Below are 21283 nucleotides of genomic sequence, written 5' to 3'. Positions count from 1 at the left end.
CTAATAATGGATATCAATTTTACTGTGACAGATAAATTTAATAAAAATATACTTCACTTACTTTGTTTACTGGTAGATTTTCAGATTTTTGCGCAAAGAATTTCTTAGCCAAATCTTTGACAGAGGGTAAATCAATATCACTTTCAATCTTAGATTCTGAAAATCTTACTGTTTCTGTATTATCAATAGTGTCTCGGTACACATCTCCTGTTGATTTCCATGCTTTTATATTATTGTTAGCTGCCATAAGACCATTTTCGCTGTGTCCGTTGAAATTTAAATTTTTAGTATTTTTTGCTTCAGTCATTGTTTGATTGAGTGTCTGAGAAGTATTAGATAAAATTTTACCAGATTGTATATTGTACACTCTTGGAGAATCATCGACACTGCTAATGCTATCGCTTTGATCCATAACTTCGTAATTATTTATAATTACTCCATTTGTAAGATTGAGTAATTTTTGTGTAGATTGTTCATTCAAATCTACTGGTATTGCAAATATGTTAAATTCGTCATTTTCATATTTAAATGCTTTTTCATATAAGTTGTCGAATTGTGTATCAACATCTTCCACTATAATGGGTGTGGCTTCGTACACTTCAGATTGGAGTGTTACTGAATCAACTTCAGATTGGGATTTCAGTTCATAAACTTCATGTTTTGGAGCAATTTCAATTATTTGAGTTGGAGGTGCAACTTTATCCTCCACTATTTGACAAGTCTCTTCTAGTATTTCTACTTGAGGAGGAAGAGTATTTAATTTTGCTCCACTTTTGACGATCTTGTTTACTTCAGTAGCCTCCATTTTGGGATGCCTGTTATCTTGTACATCTTTGGCCAACCATGACTGTAATGAATTATAAAAACAAATTGAATATTTGTTTGATTACAAAAATAAAACACAAAACATGAAAACTCCTGTAATAATATATCATTTTGTTAGTTTATTTGAATCATTAATGTTAAGTAGCTTTGCTTATGGTTAGTGAGCCTTTTTAAAGTTCATGCTTGGATTAGTCAAAACAGGGTAGTAAACAAAATTTAAAACTCACCGTTTATTTTCAAATAAATATTTCACCTATACCTATAACATGCCTTTGAACTCAGTGCTAACCATAAATAAAGTAGGGTGCTTCAATCATTAGATCTATGGTTTTTGACAAAAAAAAATAATTTACTCTCACTCACTAGTATTTACAACATAAGTGCACGCATTTACATCTTTCTCTACAGGTATCAAAAAAGTTGTAATAAGAATAAGTGGATTTATTTAGGATCTAAATTTGTTGCAACAGAGAGGGAAAACATTTTTGAGAAGGAAAATTGAAGTCTAGACATTGTTGATGTAAAGTGGCCACTTGAATCAGCCAATGATGGGTCGTAAGCCCTGTAAATATCTAACTGCCTTCTTAAAAAAGTTTTCTCCCTCTGTTGCAACAAAGTTAGATCTTAATAACTCCCCTGGAAGGATATCCAGCCAGTCCATGAACATTTGGACATACTGAAAACATTGCGGATTTATTTCAATTTATGAATTTATACAAGGGTTTCCTAAAATATAAGTCACGACCCATGCAGAAATTAATGTGAAACAAATTTATTTTGGTTCATATTTTTTTAGTCTCAAATTTGACTTTGCATGCCAAATTCAAAGTTAAATTCTCATTAAATACATTCCATGTTTTGGTAACATTTAGTCTGAAAATCTAAACACAAATATTTATGTATATATCATTTGTAATGGATTATTTTATACATAATCATGTTGAATTAAAGTTGTTTCTTTTGTGTAGCATAAGAAAAATGCCCAACAATCGAAAATATCATTTAGAAAACCCCGATCTAAATTGATTCTCTTGAATTTTATAATTTTTTACATGTTTTTAATATGAATAAACTCAAAAACATTAAGTATTCAGATTTTCAGTATATTGGGAAATTGTGAGAAAAAAGCTAAGTAGGTTTATTTTTATTTATTTCTAGCTTCCAAATATTACATACATATTGTGCTTTTTAAAGGAGTGAATTAGTCTGGTAACAAATTGATTTACCCCTAAGAGTAGAAAATTTTACAACATTTGTGATTAAAATGTTTTAAATGGAAACCGGCTTTCTCCTTTATATTTTTTGAAGATGATAGAATTTTTTCGATACTGCCCCATCCCATAAAAAAATATGTATATTTGTTAATGGGAGAAAATACATAGTTTCGCTTTAAGGAATAGCATCATATATTTTTTTTAACAAAATTTATGTACATTCCTTTTAATTCAAAATGCTGCGCCATTAAAAGTTGGTATTTTTTTTTTACCAATGCATGACCAGCGTAACATAAGACTAGTGCCTATTTATCTACGCAAAATAAATATTAAGTTTAAATGTTTGGTAAATTGTAAAAGTTATGGCTGTTTCTGAGACGCAAACTTCCCCCAAATACACTTTCTATGCTAGCCTTCTGGTTTTGCCGACTATTTTTTTTGCCTAAACTTTCACTTTTTAACAAACGCAAACTGCTCAGAGTATGAAAATTTGTTTCAATAATTTCTGGATTTTTCGGTATGTTTAGTTTTAAAAATTCAACATTGGTTTTGTTATCATTGGATATTGACAGAGATTTTAGATTATTGTCCCTTTGGCTTTGATAAGAACCTGGTTTATTTTTTCTGATGTTTGTTTCTGAGGGGGTACGCTGGATAGCGTCAGTATTTTCAAATAGTGGATTGATAGCAAAGCCGTGGCTAGCAGTTTTAGACCTCATGCAAACCCTCGTTATATTTTCGTGTAATGCAGAACCTTCCAGATCATTCAACGAATTGTTGAAACTTACTGGAGTTGTGGCTTCGGATGTTGAACGCATTAACCTGTTTGGTTTTGTTTTGATGTTCATTGTATCGTTTGGAACCGAATCAAATCTCATTTCTGAGAATCGTTTGCGTGCTCCCGTTGCTTTCTTCGCTTCATTGATGTAGTAGTCTCTTCCGTACCTAAAATACAAAGCAAATGCATTTGACAGAATGTCATCACATCCTTATACTTTCTTTCGTCCACTAGTTTAGTAACGTGCCTATTTTATAATAAACACACCTTTTAAAATCTGATTGACCTTCGCTCAGAGCGGCTTGTAAAGGTAATCCTGTAACCTTTTTATCATTTTGTATATTTTCAGTTGATGAACTTTTTGTAACTAGATCAAATACTGAACTATTACTTTGTTTACTTAATCGCCTTTGGATGGCCTCTGGTGAGTATGGATTATTTTCCATTGGTACCGCATTCAGCCACTTTTTATGTTCTCTCTCTGCGATTGAGCCTGAAAAAATATTAGGTGCCTAATGATATTGGTATATTTAAAATAATTAATTCACTTTTACTTTTGTAAAAAGTGAACAGTAAACCACAAAGTTTAAATTTTAAACAAACTAAATAACATTTTAAAAGTTGATTAGTAAATGTAAAAAGAAGTAAAAGATTGCAATATAGGAATTTTGCACAGTGTGTAAAGTGGCCAATTCAACCAGTCAATGATGGGTCATAAGCCCCGTAAATGCCTAGACTTCCCTATTCCCTTCTCCATCTCTTTTGTAATATGTTTCTAAGTTACAATACGAGAAGTAAAAAAATATTTCAAATGTTTTTAAAATGTGTCAAATAATGTGCATTTTGTATTTTCCAATATTTTTACATGGTGCATTACTGCATTGTAAAGTGACTAAGCGCTATTAAAATCCTAACATTTAAATGTATAAATAAATGGACACTCGAAGATTTTATAAAAACAATTCTCATTGACTGCAAACTGCCAGTAAATTTATTCGAATCAATCCTGTTACAGTAAAAGTAACTTTGGTTGACTGTGATTTGAATATCAATGCTGGATATTTGTTTTTAATACTCAATATTTTACCAGGTGTTTCATTTCCAGAGTAATTAATAACTGCAGTTTCTTGAGTTGTTATATTTTCTTCAGTGATAGGCCACTTTTCTTCACCTAGGAATGGTTTTCCATTCATAACAAATTGAATCGCATCATTTTCATCGAGTATTTCGATAGTATCCATGTGATTGCTTTCCCTTGTGTTAGTGTGATACTCTTTAGAAATTTCAACTTGTGCAGATGAAACTGTGAAAAGGTGCAATTTATGTTGTGTTAAAATTAAAAAGATTAGATGGAATTAGTATTGATTATTTTACAAAATATCTGATTAATAATTAATTGGTTTCCTCAGGGAACCATTGAATTAAAAATACACCTTAATATTATAAAACCTCTTAATGTGTCAGCCTCCGCCTTCATCACATTTCGATGACAAAAAATCCACTCATCATTCATCATTACTTCCACCACCTACTGACACCAGTGTTATCGTTATCGCAACCCAAAACCAACCTCAGAATTAGAATTTCTAGTGAACAATAACATACTACCTCCTTTTAAGTTTTGCTACTATTAAAAAAATATGTTCAAATCTTACAGTTATAAAAACGCCACTGGCTTATAGAGTCGCCCATATGGAGAAAAACCATTCTATGTTAACCGCAAAGTTAGCTACAGATTACAGCTTTACAACGGGCCATAGGTACTCGGGTCGAGAATTGCAAGCATAAACCAAAACCGTCTGTTACACTTTGTTAAACTAAAAACCAACCTAAAACCAAACTAAAAATTTGGATCGCTTTTGTTCTATGCAAAAGGGCTAAAGGGCTTCTCTAGTGAATTATTACTCTGAGGTTCAAATTATTTTTTAAATTTATTTGCGCACTATTTTTGGAACTGGAAACAAATTATAAAATTGAATTCCAATTTCTTATAAGAAAAAAACTGTTTTTGTATTTTGTCAAATTGTATATTTATATATTCAGAGACCCTTAATGATTGAACGTCTAGAGTCTAACTAGCAGGACTTTGCGTCCCACTTGTAGGATGCACATTTTTAAACTATATTAGGATTTCTAGATCTGCTAGCAGGAAATCTGCTTTAAAAAAAGTATACAGTGCATCTCTTTCTCTCTTAGCGAGTATTTGGATCATGTGTCTGTGATCAGTTTAACACTAATGGCAGCGAATATAATTTATCTAAATCTTCTGGAAGGACACAGCCCTGGAAATCCTATCATTAAGATTGGATGACAAATAATATGAAGGTTCCCCTATATTTAGGTGTACCCTTGATATTAAATATTTAATAGGACACAGTGTTTTTAATATTTGATATTTTACCAGGTGTTTCACAATAGTTGATAACTGCAGTTTGTTGAGTTGTTTTAGTATCTTCAATAATTATTGGTTCCTTTACTTCACTTAGGAATGGTTTCCCATTCGTGACAAACTGTATTGCATCATTTTCATCAAGGATCTTGATAGTTTCCACGTGTTTGCTCTCCGCTGTGATAATGTGATGTTCTTTAGGAATTTCAATTTGTGCAGATAGAACTGTGAAAAGGTGCAATTAGTGTTACGTTAAAACTAAGAAGATTAGATGAAATTAGTATTTACGTTTTTCCGAACCCATTTATATTTGATTAATAATAAATTGGTTTAATTATGGAAGCATTGAATTAAAATGACTTATTTATATTTATAACCTCTATATATATCGCCCTTTATCTTTATCACATTTTAATGTCAAAAGAAACACATTCATTATTACATTAAATATTTATCATTACTTTCACCACATACCGACACCAGTGTTATCGTAATCGAAGTACTGCTAAAAAAATTGTAAAATGTTTTGACCATACCAAAATAAGAATTACCCAATGTTTTGATTGTTCATATGAACAAGAATTTATAATTTAATATGTTCATTTAAAAAGAAGGTTACTATATGGTAACCTTATTTTTAAATAAAAAAATAAACCTTTTTTTTCAAATTTATTTATGCACCATTTTAGGGACTAGGAACCGATTACAAAATTAAATTTTAATTTCTTATGTGATATAACTATTCATATATTTTGTCATATAGGATATTTAGATACCATTAAGATTGGCTTGATGGCAAATATAAAGGTCCCCCTCTATTTAGTAGGTAATTTAATAGGTCACTGTGTTTTTAATACTTAATGTTTTACCAGGTGTTTCAGAATAGTTGATAACTGCAGTTTGTTGAATTGTTTTAGTATCTTCAATAATTATTGGTTCCTTTACTTCACTTGGGAATGGTTTTCCATTTGTGACAAACTGTATTGCATCATTTTCATCAAGGATTTTGATAATTTCCATGTTTTTGCTCTCTGTTGTGTTAATGTGATGTTCTTTAGGAATTTCAATTTGTGCAGATAGAACTGTGAAAAGGTGCAATTTATGCTATGTTAAAACTTAAAAGATAAGATGGAATTAGTATTTACATTTTTCCAAAACCATTTATATCTGATTATTAATAAATTAGTTTTATTATGGAAGGATTAAATTAAATTGACTTTTTTATATATAACTTCTATATTAAATTTATCCTCTCACATATTTATCACATTTTGATGTCAAGAAATCCATATTCATTATTGTACCTACTTAATATTTATCATGACTTTCACCACTTATCATCACCAGTGTTATTATATAGTCAAAGATTATTATAGATTATATATAGATTATTATAATCAAAGTACTGCCAAAAATTTTGCAAAACTTTTAGATTACGAATTGGAATTACAGTAGAAATCCGTTTATTCGAACTCCAGTCATCTGGATTGCCAAATATCCAGATCGCTATCGAGAAATTAAAAATAAAGGATAAGTTAAATTTTAATTTAATTGTGCAATCAATTTTGGTGGACATGTTCAAGTAAGTTTTTAATGTGATTCCAATTCACTGTATTATTTTAAAAGCAATAAAATGTGGCTCTCACGAATTAAGATATTTTGAGTTTTACTGTAACTTATGTTTTTATCGTTCATATGGTAACCTTATTTTTGAACAGTTATGTACTATCTCTGCTTTAACTTCTGCAACTATTCTACTTTTCAAAAAAAATAAATTTAAAACTATTAAAAAAAAATATTTATGCCATTTTTGAAGTCTCAGTCATGAACCGATTACAAAATTAAATGTTAATTTCTTATATGAAAAAACTGTTTCTGCATTTTGTTGTATTGTATACTTAGATACCCTTAAAATTGGATTGATGACAAATATTTACGAAATATTTGACATATACAAATACCCCTGGATTAAGTAGGTAATTTAATAGGTCACGGTGTTTTTAATACTCAATGTTTTACCAGATGTTTCCGAATAGGTGATAACTGCAGTTTGTTGAGTTGTTTTAGTATCTTCAATAATTATTGGTTCCTTTACTTCACTTGGGAATGGTTTTCCATTCGTGACAAACTGTATTCCATCATTTTCATCAAGAATTTTGATTGTTTCCACGTGTTTGCTCTCTGTTGTGTTAATGCGATGCTCTTTAAGAATTTCAATTTGTGCAGATAGAACTGTGAAAAGGTGCAATTTATGTTATGTTAAAACTAAAAAGATTAGATGGAATTAGTATTTACATTTTTCCACAACCATTTTCAGCTAACAAAAAGCTTCATAAGAAAGATTAATTTTGTCGGTGGATATCAAAATTGGTTAAATCCAAAATTGGTAAAAAAACATTTTTTGTGGAAACGCGATTAAAAGTTTAGTTTTACATAGAATACTTATTTAAAAAATTGGAAAATCCAATATTATACCATAATAATTGTTGTCAGAAGTTTGATTTTATATCAAAATCGGCAATATCCACTCAATATCACTCAATAACACTCAAATAACACAATAACACTCAAAACTATTAGTTTTATTTATTTTTTTACTTCGTAAAAGTGACAACCTTGACCAGACATTCAATGACAGATTAGATCAAAACTGGTTAAATCCACGAATTAATTTTATCAAAACTCGTTAAATCTATTCCGATATATCAAAATGAGTTGCATCCAAATTATATATAAGTTTTACAAGGAAACTAAGTCTAATAAAAATAAATAACGTAGAATACTTTTATTACCTACGTCAGACCTACATATAGTTTGAATAACAATTTAGTCGAACAGCAATAATCAGTTTCAGAAAAGTGTTCTTTGTTAAAAAATGCTCAGTCTGGATATATCCATTTTTGATGTTAACCGACACAATTATACCATTGTAACAATTTAAGCATTGATAGCTGTTGCAGAATATTTTTGTGGTGATTGGAAAAAGAAAAACGCCCGAAGCGTGCTTTACTTTTTATGCTTTCTTTCACCTTTTAGTCTAGTATTCCCCTTTGGTAAAAATGCTGAAGAACTTATTTTAGATTATATTGAAAATTCACCGTTGCTGGGAATTGTCCTAGATATCAGGCAGCTGTATAAAATATAATATTTGTGCACATCAGAAAGTAAATCTTATACTTTTATTTACTTGAAAGCAACAAAGTATTTGTTGAAAGAAATTAAACATGGCAATGAGCTTATCAATTTATCGTAGTAGCTATAGGTATTTAAAGCTGAAGAGGGCGTTGTTTAATTTCTTTCACATTCATCAACAAACTCATTCAAATCAATATTAAAAAGTGTTTTTATGTTTACCAGGAACCATGGGCAGAAGAATAATTTCTTCCTCTATTTGTACATCAGAGGGGTTTGGTAATCTGAAATAAATAATTTATTTTTACATTTGACAACTTGCCCCAAGGTATAAGGAAGCCTCTTCCACATTTTACCATTTACCAACATTAGAAGATGCAAAATAAAGTGTTTATTTAACCATTTACTGACTGATATTTAGGAATAGTTTTAATCTTTGGATAATAATTATAATATGATTCCAAAGTAACAGTAACTTAAGTCAAGCTTAGGTTAGATAGGTATCTATAATCCATAATCACAAAGCATGCATATTTAAAAAAAATGTATTTGAAATTCTATACTTAGATGTGGGCAAAGGTGGTGGTGGTCCATCTTCTTCATCATCCATTTCAACACTACAGTTGTTTCCATTAATAGGTACATTGTGTTGTCGTTTTAGACTATCCATGTGTCTCTGAACGGGTAAAGCAATTGTTTCAATATATTCACTTTCTTTCTGATGGCCCTCTAATGATTCAAGATTATCTTCTTCTGCAAAAATAGTTAATCGATTAATTTTATATTTTGTCATCCTCTATACCAGTAGGTACATAATTATATTTTTAAAAAAACTATTGAACTAAGTACTTACTTTTATTTTCTATAACATCTAAATTGGTTGCTTCATTGACATTCTCTTCTTTGAAAACATCTTCCACGACTGAAGTTGTTCGCATTACGGAAAATCCTACACTATATGACTCTTCATCAGCTTCGTCTGATTCTAAACTCATCAAAAAGTCTCGCAAGGCATTCCCTTTTGGTATTGGAGTGCCTGGAGACAATTCTTCTGGTTTAGATGAAATTTCATTTGATGTTTCATCTTCTATTTTTACCAAATCAGAGACAATTTGTTGATTGTCATTTTCGTCTTTGGGACAACTGTTGACTTTATTGTTCTTCAGTAAGGTTTTCTCAATAATTGTTACTTCTGGGCTGCTGTAATCAGTGATACTGAGTAATGGCACATCATTCTTATTTAAGTCTTGGTCAACTAAGGCCAGTACTATTTCAGAGTTTTTTCCACCTATTATTGTTTTCGAGTTCACTAATACTTGTTTAATATCAGTTGGGTTTTCGTCAGTTTCCGAACCCGCTTCTGAAAGATCCGTGGTGTCTTCAGCATCACGATCTCCAATCATGGCTCGGTACTCTGTGTTAGCATTTGGGATAAGCATTGGAACTGGGACAGATTGCGAGCTCTTAATTCTTTTTTTCTGGAACAACCAGTTCTCTTCCCAGGAGTTGTTGTTTGCATAAATATCACTGTTTTGACTGAGACTTCCATTTGTTTCATGATGATTGAGGTCATTAGATGCTTGTGTTTCTAGACTAATGTCTGTAAAATATAAACAAAGGCATTTGCAATAACATAATAACGGATTTAATGGTTTTTTTTGGTATTGGTAAAATTATATTTTTTCCATAAATGATTTGCCTTGTAATTAAAAATGATGAATGTAATGATTGATATAAATATTTTATGTTAACGAATTAGGTTTACCAGTAGTTTCGATAATATCTCCTCCATATTCTGGGAAGGCAACTCTGCTCTTGTGAAAATTTATGTTAGATAAAGCGCCATCTACTGGGTTGTGGTAAGAAGAGGTAAAATGTTCTTCATCATCAGTGCTTGAATCACCATTACGTAAAGAACGATCTTCTTTCTGTAATGCATTACAACACCTTTAAAGAATTATGTCCTCAAGTATCTCCATCAATTATTATATCGAAAATAAATCGATGAAATAAAAGAAGGCATTCCTATAGGTAGGTTCATTATGTGTAGGTAGTAGGATCTTCTAAATACCTATTATTAATTATAATATATCTAAATATTTCGTTTATGTGCCTACATATTATTTTGTAAATATGTATAATGTACAGCTGATTTAAATATTCATACTTAGGAATAGAATAGTTATTTTGATGTGATTATTACAATTTTTTTTTAACGAAGTATAACAAAATATGTGTACCTACAGGTCAATCGTTTTCTATAAATATGGGCAATGCATGTTCTAAAGAGCCGATATGCCGAGGTAAATAAGTAATAAAATCGTATTTAGATAAAAGTGAAAATATAAATAAATATTCACGATATATTATATAATATCGACTGTTCTGAACAAAGACTTTAAAACTTCGAGCGGTGTTATTATTTTGAATGTGTTTTAAGAGGTCTTATCTTACACTTACACATAGGTATTCTAGCAAAAGTATTTAAACTGCAAACGCCCATTGGCGCAATCCTTTTGCTAGAATGTGTATAAGATCCACGTAATAGGGTATTTTCACGTTTTTTTTAAATTTGCAAAAAAATAGAAAAAAAAAATACAATGGTAACTGTGCAGTTTTTATTTTTTTATGTCCACGCGTTAATTTTTCAGAGTGGTTTAAAAACGTATACTTGAAATTGGCGCCAAAACGACCATTCGGATGCCATATGGGCTTGTGACGTCACGCGTTACGAATTTGACTGACCGTTCAAATAAATTCATACGAATTTGTATAGCATACGTGTTGTTTTTGTTGTAATCGGTTGTTTTAACAAATTAACGCGCATAAAATGTTTTTAGTTATAAGATACAAGTATTGTTGAGTTCCGATGTGCACAAACATTACGGTGAAGACGCCAAATAAAGCTTTTTTGGCTATTCCTAGTACCGAATGAAAAAATGATTAAACGCATTTGAACGTTATGAAACGAGATGTTAAAAAAATAAACAACTATACTTTTTCCCGTAGGTCTTGTTCAGTACAAAATACTAAATTTAATGATGTTGACTGTAGACTATAAAAATTGACTAACAGTAGGTACTGAAATTAGAACTTATAAAGCTTGACAGGTACTACAATACTTAAATAGTTTATTCTTTGAACGTTATTGTTTATATTTGTATTATATTTTTGTACTTATGTTACTAAGTTTATTTTATAGAACTGTTGGTTTTCTAAATAAATAAAATTACTAAAAAATTGTTGTATGAAAACCTACTTTATTTATTTGTGAAATTTATTGCATTTACAAAATGGCACCTGACCTTGGGGTGCTGGACAGTCTTCACACTTGCAGGAATCTATTATTTCCTAGACCTCAACGCAAATCAACGTCACGCTTTGGTTCTAACTTTATGTTCTGGGGTGACTCGACCTTTTACCATTCAAATATCACCCGTCCGTTTTACTTGAATGTAACCTATGGCATTGTCTTCGTAATTTTCCCTAGCTGATATATTAATAAGTAAATCACATTTAATAAAAAAAAGCATTAACACGCACTCGAGCAACAGAGATGTTTACAAGCAATGGTATTTTATGGATTATGTTGTGTCAAAGTCACGTTACTTCCCCTTTGCATTAAATGTACGCGAAACAATACATTTATAGTACATACAAATAATACAACTATTTAAATGAATACATTCTGGAAGCAAACATTATATATTTCCTTACCTTGCGGCCTTTACATTTCTATACTCAGAACTTAAAAAGTTTGTATTGGATGGGAAAAAAATACCCATCATGATTATATCTATTTTGGGCAAGTTATCGGATTTTCCTTGTAAAAAAACAATGCCAGTCATAATGCTATAGATGTTTATTAATGAAAACAAAAAAAAGCAAAGGCAAAGACGAAATTTAACTTAAAAAAACAAATAAAAAGCCACATTTACTTCTATCAAACTTTAAATAGGAAATTATAAATGAAAACATTCGTTTCAGATTTTTATAGTAAAATGCTCGCAATTGCAAAAATATTCTTAAATACTGAATACATTTAAATTCATATCTCCAGTTTATGAAAATACCCTATTGGTTAAAAATAAATTAAAACTAATAAAACGACATTGGCCAAAATTGTCGTTTGAAGCCTTTGTCCTAAACACAGTCGATATGATTAATAATTATTTTTCAAAATGCATTTGTATTTTAGGTACATAAATACATTAAATACATTTAAGTGCCTATGTTTGGATATTCTTGTCATGTGTGTATATGATTATGTGAATATAAAAAAAAGTTTCTTCACCGGGAAAAGAAAATATACTCACAACAACGAGTCCTCCTGTCGCGCGGCCGCTGGAGTCAGAGTGTATGTAGTCGTCCTGCGAGGCGGGCTCCAGGCTGGGGGAGCTGTCTCCCGACCGGGGGCGCCGGGCGCGCCTCCGGGGGCCCGCCGTCCCCCCGTCGGGGCTGGAGCTCCCCGAGTGGACCCCGCTACTGCTGGCGCCCGTGCTGCGCTTCAGGTCATGCTGGTATCGCCCGATCACCTGAAATACCACATCTAGTTTATTATCATAAACCAATTACTAAAAGCGAGATCGAATTACCTATTTATGTGAAAAATGAACCTTCTTTAATTACCTTTAAAAGGATATGCTGGAGTTATGAGAATGAATAGGTATTTGAATATATTTTTTTATGTCACTCTCGCAGATGCCTTCCCGAATACTGGGCAAAAAAGACAACTATACATAGTAAAATAGTAATCCTAATAAATATATATTATTGCCTCGCACACTTTTTACGTCTCACTCTCAATAATACAGGAATGAATATTCGGAAGCGAGAGAGACAATTTCACACGTCACACGCGCAAACAGCAAAGTTTCTATTACTTCTCCCAGACTCAGACGCCAGTTAGTAGCTATCCTACTTTTGCCAGGGGCGGTTCTTTTGCCCGCGCTGGGTTTTTTAGGGCTGTAGATTTTAAATCATGTGATATTCCCGATATATTTAGCAATAAATGTGTCAGCTACACTAGTGTAGATTAACCTCCATGGATTAGGTTAGGTTAGGTTAGCGCGAAGGAATTTTTTTTAATCTAGCACTGGGACAGACTTGAAAATATTGATTTGAATGTCGCGAATTAGATAATGTAATTAATACTTCGATAAGTCAAGCGTACATAATAATATTTTATTGGTGATATAATATAAATAAAAAAAACAACAATATTATCGTCAGTCGGCGCGCATTACCGTCGATCTACAATTCTGCCAAAAACCATATATTATTTTCATATGAGGTGATTTTAAACACGAGCATTATTCGATGGATGTTCCGCGATCATACGATACGCGTGGGCCAATATTAAGCGAGCTTTCTGAAGATAAACAGCGCCGAGGATCGGAGCAAATAATATTGGATTTACAATATTTGAGTTTGTCCAAATGTTTGTAGACAAAATACTGGAATAACAACAGGGATAAAGAATACCAGAGGTATTCTCCATCTCTGTTATAATTTGTTAATGTTAGATTTGAATTTTTTTTGTCTCCTGGAAAAAAAATATTTGGTTGACTTCTAGTAGGTAATGCACGCTGACCGATGTTTTATATTCCCTTAATCACGACAGTGGATTAAAACATGCATTCAAAATTAATATTGACTTTCTTAAAAATAAAACCGCTACTAAATTTGTGTGGCCTAGTATCAAAAATGGAGAAATCTATTTTTTAATAAAAAGCAAGTAAAAATGCAGTATTAGTGTGCAATAGAACTCCAATTATCCGAATCAATTGGGACCGGACCCCATTCGGATGGTAAAAAAATCGGAAAGTTGAATTTTCGTCAGAAAAAATGGTATATTTTAATTCATTAATGCGTGTATGTTGAAAATGAAAATAAATGATTAAAAATGAAAAATAGGCTTTTAATTCATTAAATTAAAAGGCAAAACGTTTATATATTAAGCGTAGTTACAAGTGCTGTACATCAGAGCAGTATGTACGTACCGTACTGTAAATGAAAGTCATTGCTTAATTTTACCTTTTTTGTACTAGATACTCCTTACTATTTTGCAAATGCAATATGTTGTATTATTTTTTATAGTAAAAGACGATTTTTCGCCAGTGAACTGAATTTATTTACGAAGAAAACTAAAAACAAACCGACACGAGCGTTGACTTAGAGATTACACACGCGTTGATTTATGACTGCGATAACTTAAGCATGTTCATTATTTAAATTTATTTCAACAGAGAGGAAAAACATTTTTGAGAAGGAAATATGGAAGTCTAGGCATTTACAGGGCTTATGACCTGTCACTGGCTGGTTTAAGTGGCCACTTTAGACACTGTAATTTTCACCATTCTCACCCACGTGATAAAGGTTTCAGCTCTTTTACTTCACAAAAGTCAACAGATGGAAGAGTTGAGGAAATGTGAATGTTGGAACATGGGCAGAATGGTGAAAATTACAGTGTGTAAAGTGGCCACTTAAACCAGCCAATGACAGGTCATAAGCCCTGAAAATGCCTAGACTTCCATATTTCCTTCTCAAAAATGTTTTCCCTCTCTGTTGAAATAAATTTAAATATGTATAACCCCCTAGGGAGGAAATCCAGCCAATCTGCAAGCATTTGGACATACTCAAACAATGTTCACTATTGTTCATTGTGATCGTTCAAATGCTTAGCATGTTTTTAAGCATGTCGATAGTTATTTGTGATTGAGCTACTGGACTGGCACCTAAAGTTTAAGATGGATCATCTTTCCTTTGTGTAACAAAAATGATCAAGATACGCTGCGATCGGTGTACCAATCCAGTGCCCTAGGCATCATTAGGCATGAGAGGGAATAAATAAATATTTTTTATCGAGTACTGATCAAATAAACCGATATCTTTGATTTTATGGGTTTTATCAATATCAAAGTTAAGAACAAAGCATAATAATTTATTATAATCTCATATTATGACAGGTCGTTATCGAAAATTTCTCGAATTTTCACGTGCAACATCAATAGTAATGATAGAAGATAAAAATAGAAAATAATTTTCATATTAGCAAACAATAAAATATTACATTCAGAAAAAAATACTACCATTATGTTTAATGTTTAATATTCACCAACAATGTTTTGAGTATGTCCAAAGTAGACAGGCTGGATTTCCTCCCTAGGGGGTTATTAAGATCTAAATTTGTTGCAAGAGAGGGAAAACCTTTTTTGAGAAAGTAATATGAAAGTCTAGGCGTTTACAGAGCTTTTCCGATCGTCAGATTACACCGGCTCGGAAACGAGTATGGAGAAATGGATATGTTTCGTTTTTCATTGTCGGTTTTTGAATTTAAAATTCTTACGGCGATAAAATCAAAATAACATACATTATTCGAATGCTGTAAAAATCACAGACTATTTTATTTTATTTTATTTTATTTTATTTTATTTAGAAAACATACAGTCATACAAAATCAGTATTAAAAACAACAATTTTTTAACATAAAAAGACCAATTAAGTTTTCATAAATTAAAAAGATATAAACATTAAATGTGACAAAAAATAAAAAATAAATAAGAATTTTAAGTGAAAAAAAGATAATTGTTGACATTTGCGTTTTCCATGGAGGTAATAAATTAAAATAAATAAAAATACCAAATGTACACTCCGAGCCATCCACGCACACACATGAACGCACATATAAAACATACACAAACATATACATTACATGCGGCACATATGCATAGCATAAACCACTCAAGATGTACATTCAGCAACTATCCCAAATAATCGACCCCATGAAGAAATTTTCTGTACAAATGCAACGTGCAGTTAAAAATGTCTACATCAATACTGAGTCCGTTATAATTACTATTTTTAGTTTACTCAATTATTTTGCCCAAAACTGTTATTATTCTTGAAATTATTTAATTATGTATTAGCCTACTTTTATATAATATTTTATCTTTATTTATGTACATTTATAAAGCATAATGTAATTCGATATTTAAAAAAAAATGTTAGATAGATATTTATTAATCATCATTCCTTATGGTATCGGTACACCACATTGGTACACCAATAGCGTATCTTGATCAATTTTTGTTACTCGAAGTAAAGATGATCAGCCTTACGCTTTAGATACCAGTCCAGGGACTATGATGCAGGACATCAGGTTGACTGTTCATATAATGACTTTGCCAAAGCCTTTGATACAGTCGATCATGATGTTATGTTAAACAAGCTGAGTGAGATCGGTTTCTCGGATGGAATGCTAAAATTAATGGCGAGCTACCTCCGAAACCAAAATCAATACGTTTCACATTACTTGTTTGCATCAAAAAAATTTAAAACTTACTCAGGTGTTCCCCAGGGATCCAACCTGGGTCCATTACTGTTCTCTATTTTTATCAATGATAGTAAAAAAGTAGTAGTCAAATCGCGTTTTTTATTATTCGCGGATGACTTGAAGCTATTTTTGAGGGTTAAAACTTTGGATGATTTTCGTTCTCTCCAAACGGATATAATAAACGTATCTGAATGGGGAAGACGAAATAAATTATTGTTCAATATTTCAAAATGCTCAGTTATGTCTTTCACCAGGGCCCACAACACGCTATTCTTCCGCTATAGAATGAATGACCAGAATCTTATGCGGATTGCGAAGGTTAAAGATCTAGGCATCACTTTTGTGAGTTCCCTGACATTTCATGATCAGATCGAAACAGTTTGTAGTAGTTCATTGAAGATGTTAGGATTCGTCTTGCGTACTGCTAGGGTTTTTGGTAGTACACGAGTACTGAGAATTCTTTATAACTCACTGGTGCGAAGTAGACTCGAGAGTGGCTCGATGATTTAGGGACCGTGTGAGTTGAAGTACTTTCTTATGGTGGAGAGGGTTCAGAAGAAATTTCTTCGGTTTCTCTACATGAGGGAGTGCGGATATTATCCATGGCTTTATCCCACTGAGTTCCTCCAGGGTATGCTTGGTTACAGCAGTTTGAAGACTAGAAGGAATGTGTATTTAACAACGCACTTCTTTCGATTGTTGCGCGGTATTATTGACAACCCTGAAATTATGCGGAGCATTAGCTTTTATGTTCCTGATAATTACCTTAGACAGCGTCAACATATACTGTTTCACATTCCAATATACAGGACCAACCTGCCAATGGTTATGCCTGTTGGAAGGGCTATCTCTATGTTGAACAATATCACTTTGGACATTGACATTTTTCACGTCTCTGAGGGAGTTTTTCGTTACAAGATTCTCTTGCTTTTTTAACATATTATTCTTTGGATATTATGTATACTAATGTGTTTTTTTTTATATACCTAATTTTACCTTATTATTTCTATATGTATGAATTAAGATATTTTATTTTGTTATGTACATATATATGAATAAATAAATGATAAATGATAAATAAATAAATGAAATATTCAAGTGTGAAAACACCCTTTCCAAATAAATATTTCATAACAACCATGTCGGGAATCGAACTCGAGACCTATTGCATGGTAGACAAACGCGCTGACCATTACACCTCGAGGCTGCCTATATACATATTTATTAGACCTACATATTAACTTTTGTAATGAAACGCTTGAATTGTAATTTTGTGCCTGTCATTAAAAATCCCCCTGGGCGTATATAATAAATTAAATAATATACATGGTTCCTATATATAAATTAATCGGCATTTCGATTTGGCCAATCGATAGGATGACGATTAAGTATTTGCCCAAACTCAACTATTTAAAATTTCACACTACATAAGATTTCATACTACATAAAGTTTTCAGTTTAGTAATAACCAACTATTTTGTAACTTCTAATATATTAATTATAATACAGAAAATCCAAAAAAGATTTGATTCTCACCTCTGCTGTAGACTCGCTTGTTATTAATTCAGCGTTATTTCCTGTTTCACTGTTCATTTTCGCACTTTACACGAGTATTCAAGATCACACAGTATTCTAAAAAGTTATCCTAAAATATTGTTCTTAAATTAACCTCACTGAAAATTCACACGGATTGCTTAAAATTAGAATTTGCCAAATATTATGAAAAACTGTGTATATTAATAATAAATATTGTTTATAAATACCACTCTTAGAACTAGCAGCACCAGGGCTGGTATTCCAAACGCTCTGGCGGCCGTAGAAAAACCATTTATCTCGCGTATTTACTTATAAAATACACGACATAAAGTGTTTTTTACGACCGCGAGAGCGGTTTAGAATATCACCGCAGGAATAGTAAAACAAGTTTAAATGAATAATTGTTGAGTTTTTATAAAAATGGGAAAATCACTTTGTTTTATTTCATTTAGTCCATTTTGATAAAAACGCGTCATTTAAATTCCTACTTTTCGAAACTTTTATTGATGCAACTGGCTCTTAATAATAAGTAAGTAGGTACTTAAGTGTGCCTATAACACGATAACTTTTTTTTTTTTTAATTAAATACTTTTTATTTGTTTTTGGTCAGAATGTAAGGAATTGCTAGTGGCAATAAGTCCGTCATTTAACATTGTATACCATCGTTTTTTTTTAATTTTGTATTTATCACATTGTATATTTATTATCATAAACAGTTTCATTATTGATTATTTTAGGTTTGAGGGTCGTTTGAGAGAACCACAGGTAAATTTTTAAAAATATTACATACGAGTATTATTAGAAAAGTGTTTCACAGTTACGGTATAGTTACTACGATGAATAAATTTAATTAAAAATACGATTTAACATTTTTATTACTAAACAACATACAAAACTTGTATTTTTTTTAACACTTTTCACTTTCAGTGACACTTATTAAACCACAAAATGTAGGTACATATTTATACTTCGTGCACTTTGGAATGAGTTTAAAACGGGTACTGATTGCGAAAAGATGCGATCATTTGAAATTTGTAGCTAAGGTAATAATGTGTTATGACTTCAGTGTCTTATGCCTTCAGTACACTGAACTGAACTCAAACTACCCTCTGTTCCATAGTTTGTTCCCAATACCAAAGAATTTATGCGCAAAACGAAAAGACAGGGCTACCTCCGATCTCCCGGAAAGTTTTTATAATAATATGTTACTGGTACTGTTTTTATTAATTTACGGCAAATTTATACAGATAAGATAGCAAGTTTTACTGATTGCTGATATTTATTTTAAAGATAATTATTAATGAAAGTATACTCGCCCTTTGATTGATTATACAGAGACGATATTATATATTTTACATGTGTGTGGTATATTTTACATCTCTTTCTTGCATCATTAATCGAATCATATCGATTGACTTGAATTAAATAAAGTAAAAACAATTAAACGTAGTTATGCAGAAAACAGTCAGCCATAGAAAAGTTAAACTGAGATAATAGCGCTTTTGTAAAAAGGGTGAATAATCCAATCTACACAAAAGTTGGAATGGTTTTTGACTTTTGACACATGATAAACCATGAATACATTATTTTTTAATATTAAAAACAAGAATCTTATTACCTATTTGACCAGTTTTAAGGATTTTTAAAGTATCGTAAGATTTTTCTAGTGCCGTGGGTGTTTTTGGCCACTTGGAGAAATGCCGTTTTTGTGATCGACACTATTTTCAGAAGGGGATTATTACAGTTTTTTTTTATGAAAGCGGCCTGGTTGTTTTTGGCATAACATAGAATTGACCTTACTACATCTGATAGCACCAAAATCTCATTTTTTTTAAATTGTGGACTGGATGCTTTCTGCAAAACTATGTTCAATTATGTTGATATCGTGTGAAATATGCATGTGATTGTTTCCATTAAAAATAGAAATTACCATCACAATTTGACAGTATAACATGTATTTCCCTTAACATTTCTCTCATTAAGGGTCCAAAAATTACACATCATCCGAACGGGGGACCAAACGACCGCAGCGCCTACTTGTATATGGCGGCAGGAGAATAAAACGTTGGAATCCCGCAATAATTTATTCATATTTTCGCGTACACACATTTTACTAATTCGTGTATTTTATTCATTTTTGTTAGTTTGCCGAATGCTTATGTACATTAAGTGAAATTGACCCTCGTATTATTTACGTCTTTTTTTTTGTTTTGATATTTAAAAAAAAAAAAAAAAACAACCATTTCAAAATTTAAAAACAAAAACAAGAAAATGCATCTTTCTATTAATTTCACGATTGCAAAAAATATACGGCAACTAGCTTTAATAATACTTGAGTTATCGAATTAAAATCGGTCTTTGGGGGATTCGAATCATCCCTTCGGTCTGGCTAGGTTAACTTAGAAAATGTGGTTAAGACTTTTTTTTTATTTATTTACCAAATAAAATATTTTATACTGTTATAATTAACTATCCTGTTACACTTTTGACTGTTAATTTCACATTTACACAAAAGCTGTTATAATTTAATTAAAAAAAACCTTAATGTGCCCAGGATATGTAGAAAGCAAACTCAACTATCTTATACTTTTTTGGGGAACTGGAAACAAAACACCAATACAAAAACTACAAAGGCAACAAAACAAAAATACTTAAAAACACACGTGTTCTAGACTGCCTTTCGTCGACCATAGAACTCCACAAAAACATAAAAAAATATCTGGACATAGAAAACTACACTTAAGTATTAAGTAATCCACAAAATAACTCAAGGACACATCGAGGACGATGACATCTCGCTGACAAGAGTAACTGACATACACTATCACAACGTGAGAAGATCACAACACTACCACATACCAAGAGCTAAAACAAGAAGAGGCCAATCTTGACTTATGAACAATGGATTAAAAATGTACAATAATAACTTACCTCACAAAATCGAAACAATGACTACACGGGAATTAAAAAAAGAACTTAAACATCTGACCAAAATCAACAAAGTTACCCGATGATGTACAATAATAATTATAAAATGTAAGCTTTCTTATAAAATAATATATAAAAAAATAAAT

At 31.3% G+C, this 21283-nt stretch overlaps 1 protein-coding gene across 1 annotated transcript in view; it reads right to left on the bottom strand.

Moving 5' to 3' along the window:
- Positions 1–21283, bottom strand: part of LOC148280132 (uncharacterized) — a gene marked incomplete at its 5' end in the record, with an annotated part of 81404 nt that overhangs the window by 2212 nt on the left and 57909 nt on the right. Inside the window, 12 exons of the mRNA XM_088228876.1 lie at positions 62–847; positions 2828–2984; positions 3085–3310; positions 3905–4120; positions 5219–5431; positions 6076–6288; positions 7226–7438; positions 8561–8622; positions 8902–9091; positions 9192–9938; positions 10104–10266; positions 12655–12873. Coding sequence (XP_088085002.1) covers positions 62–847; positions 2828–2984; positions 3085–3310; positions 3905–4120; positions 5219–5431; positions 6076–6288; positions 7226–7438; positions 8561–8622; positions 8902–9091; positions 9192–9938; positions 10104–10266; positions 12655–12873 — 3405 coding nt within the window. The remainder of the gene's footprint in view (positions 1–61; positions 848–2827; positions 2985–3084; positions 3311–3904; positions 4121–5218; positions 5432–6075; positions 6289–7225; positions 7439–8560; positions 8623–8901; positions 9092–9191; positions 9939–10103; positions 10267–12654; positions 12874–21283) is intronic.

This window comes from Micrasema longulum, unplaced genomic scaffold (assembly GCF_059751315.1).
Source record: "Micrasema longulum isolate JH-2025_06_02 unplaced genomic scaffold, ASM5975131v1 h1tg000611l, whole genome shotgun sequence".
Taxonomy (NCBI): Eukaryota; Metazoa; Arthropoda; class Insecta; order Trichoptera; family Brachycentridae; genus Micrasema; species Micrasema longulum.
Note: the sequence above shows the minus strand (reverse complement) of the source record. Positions and strands in the feature narration are given on the sequence as shown.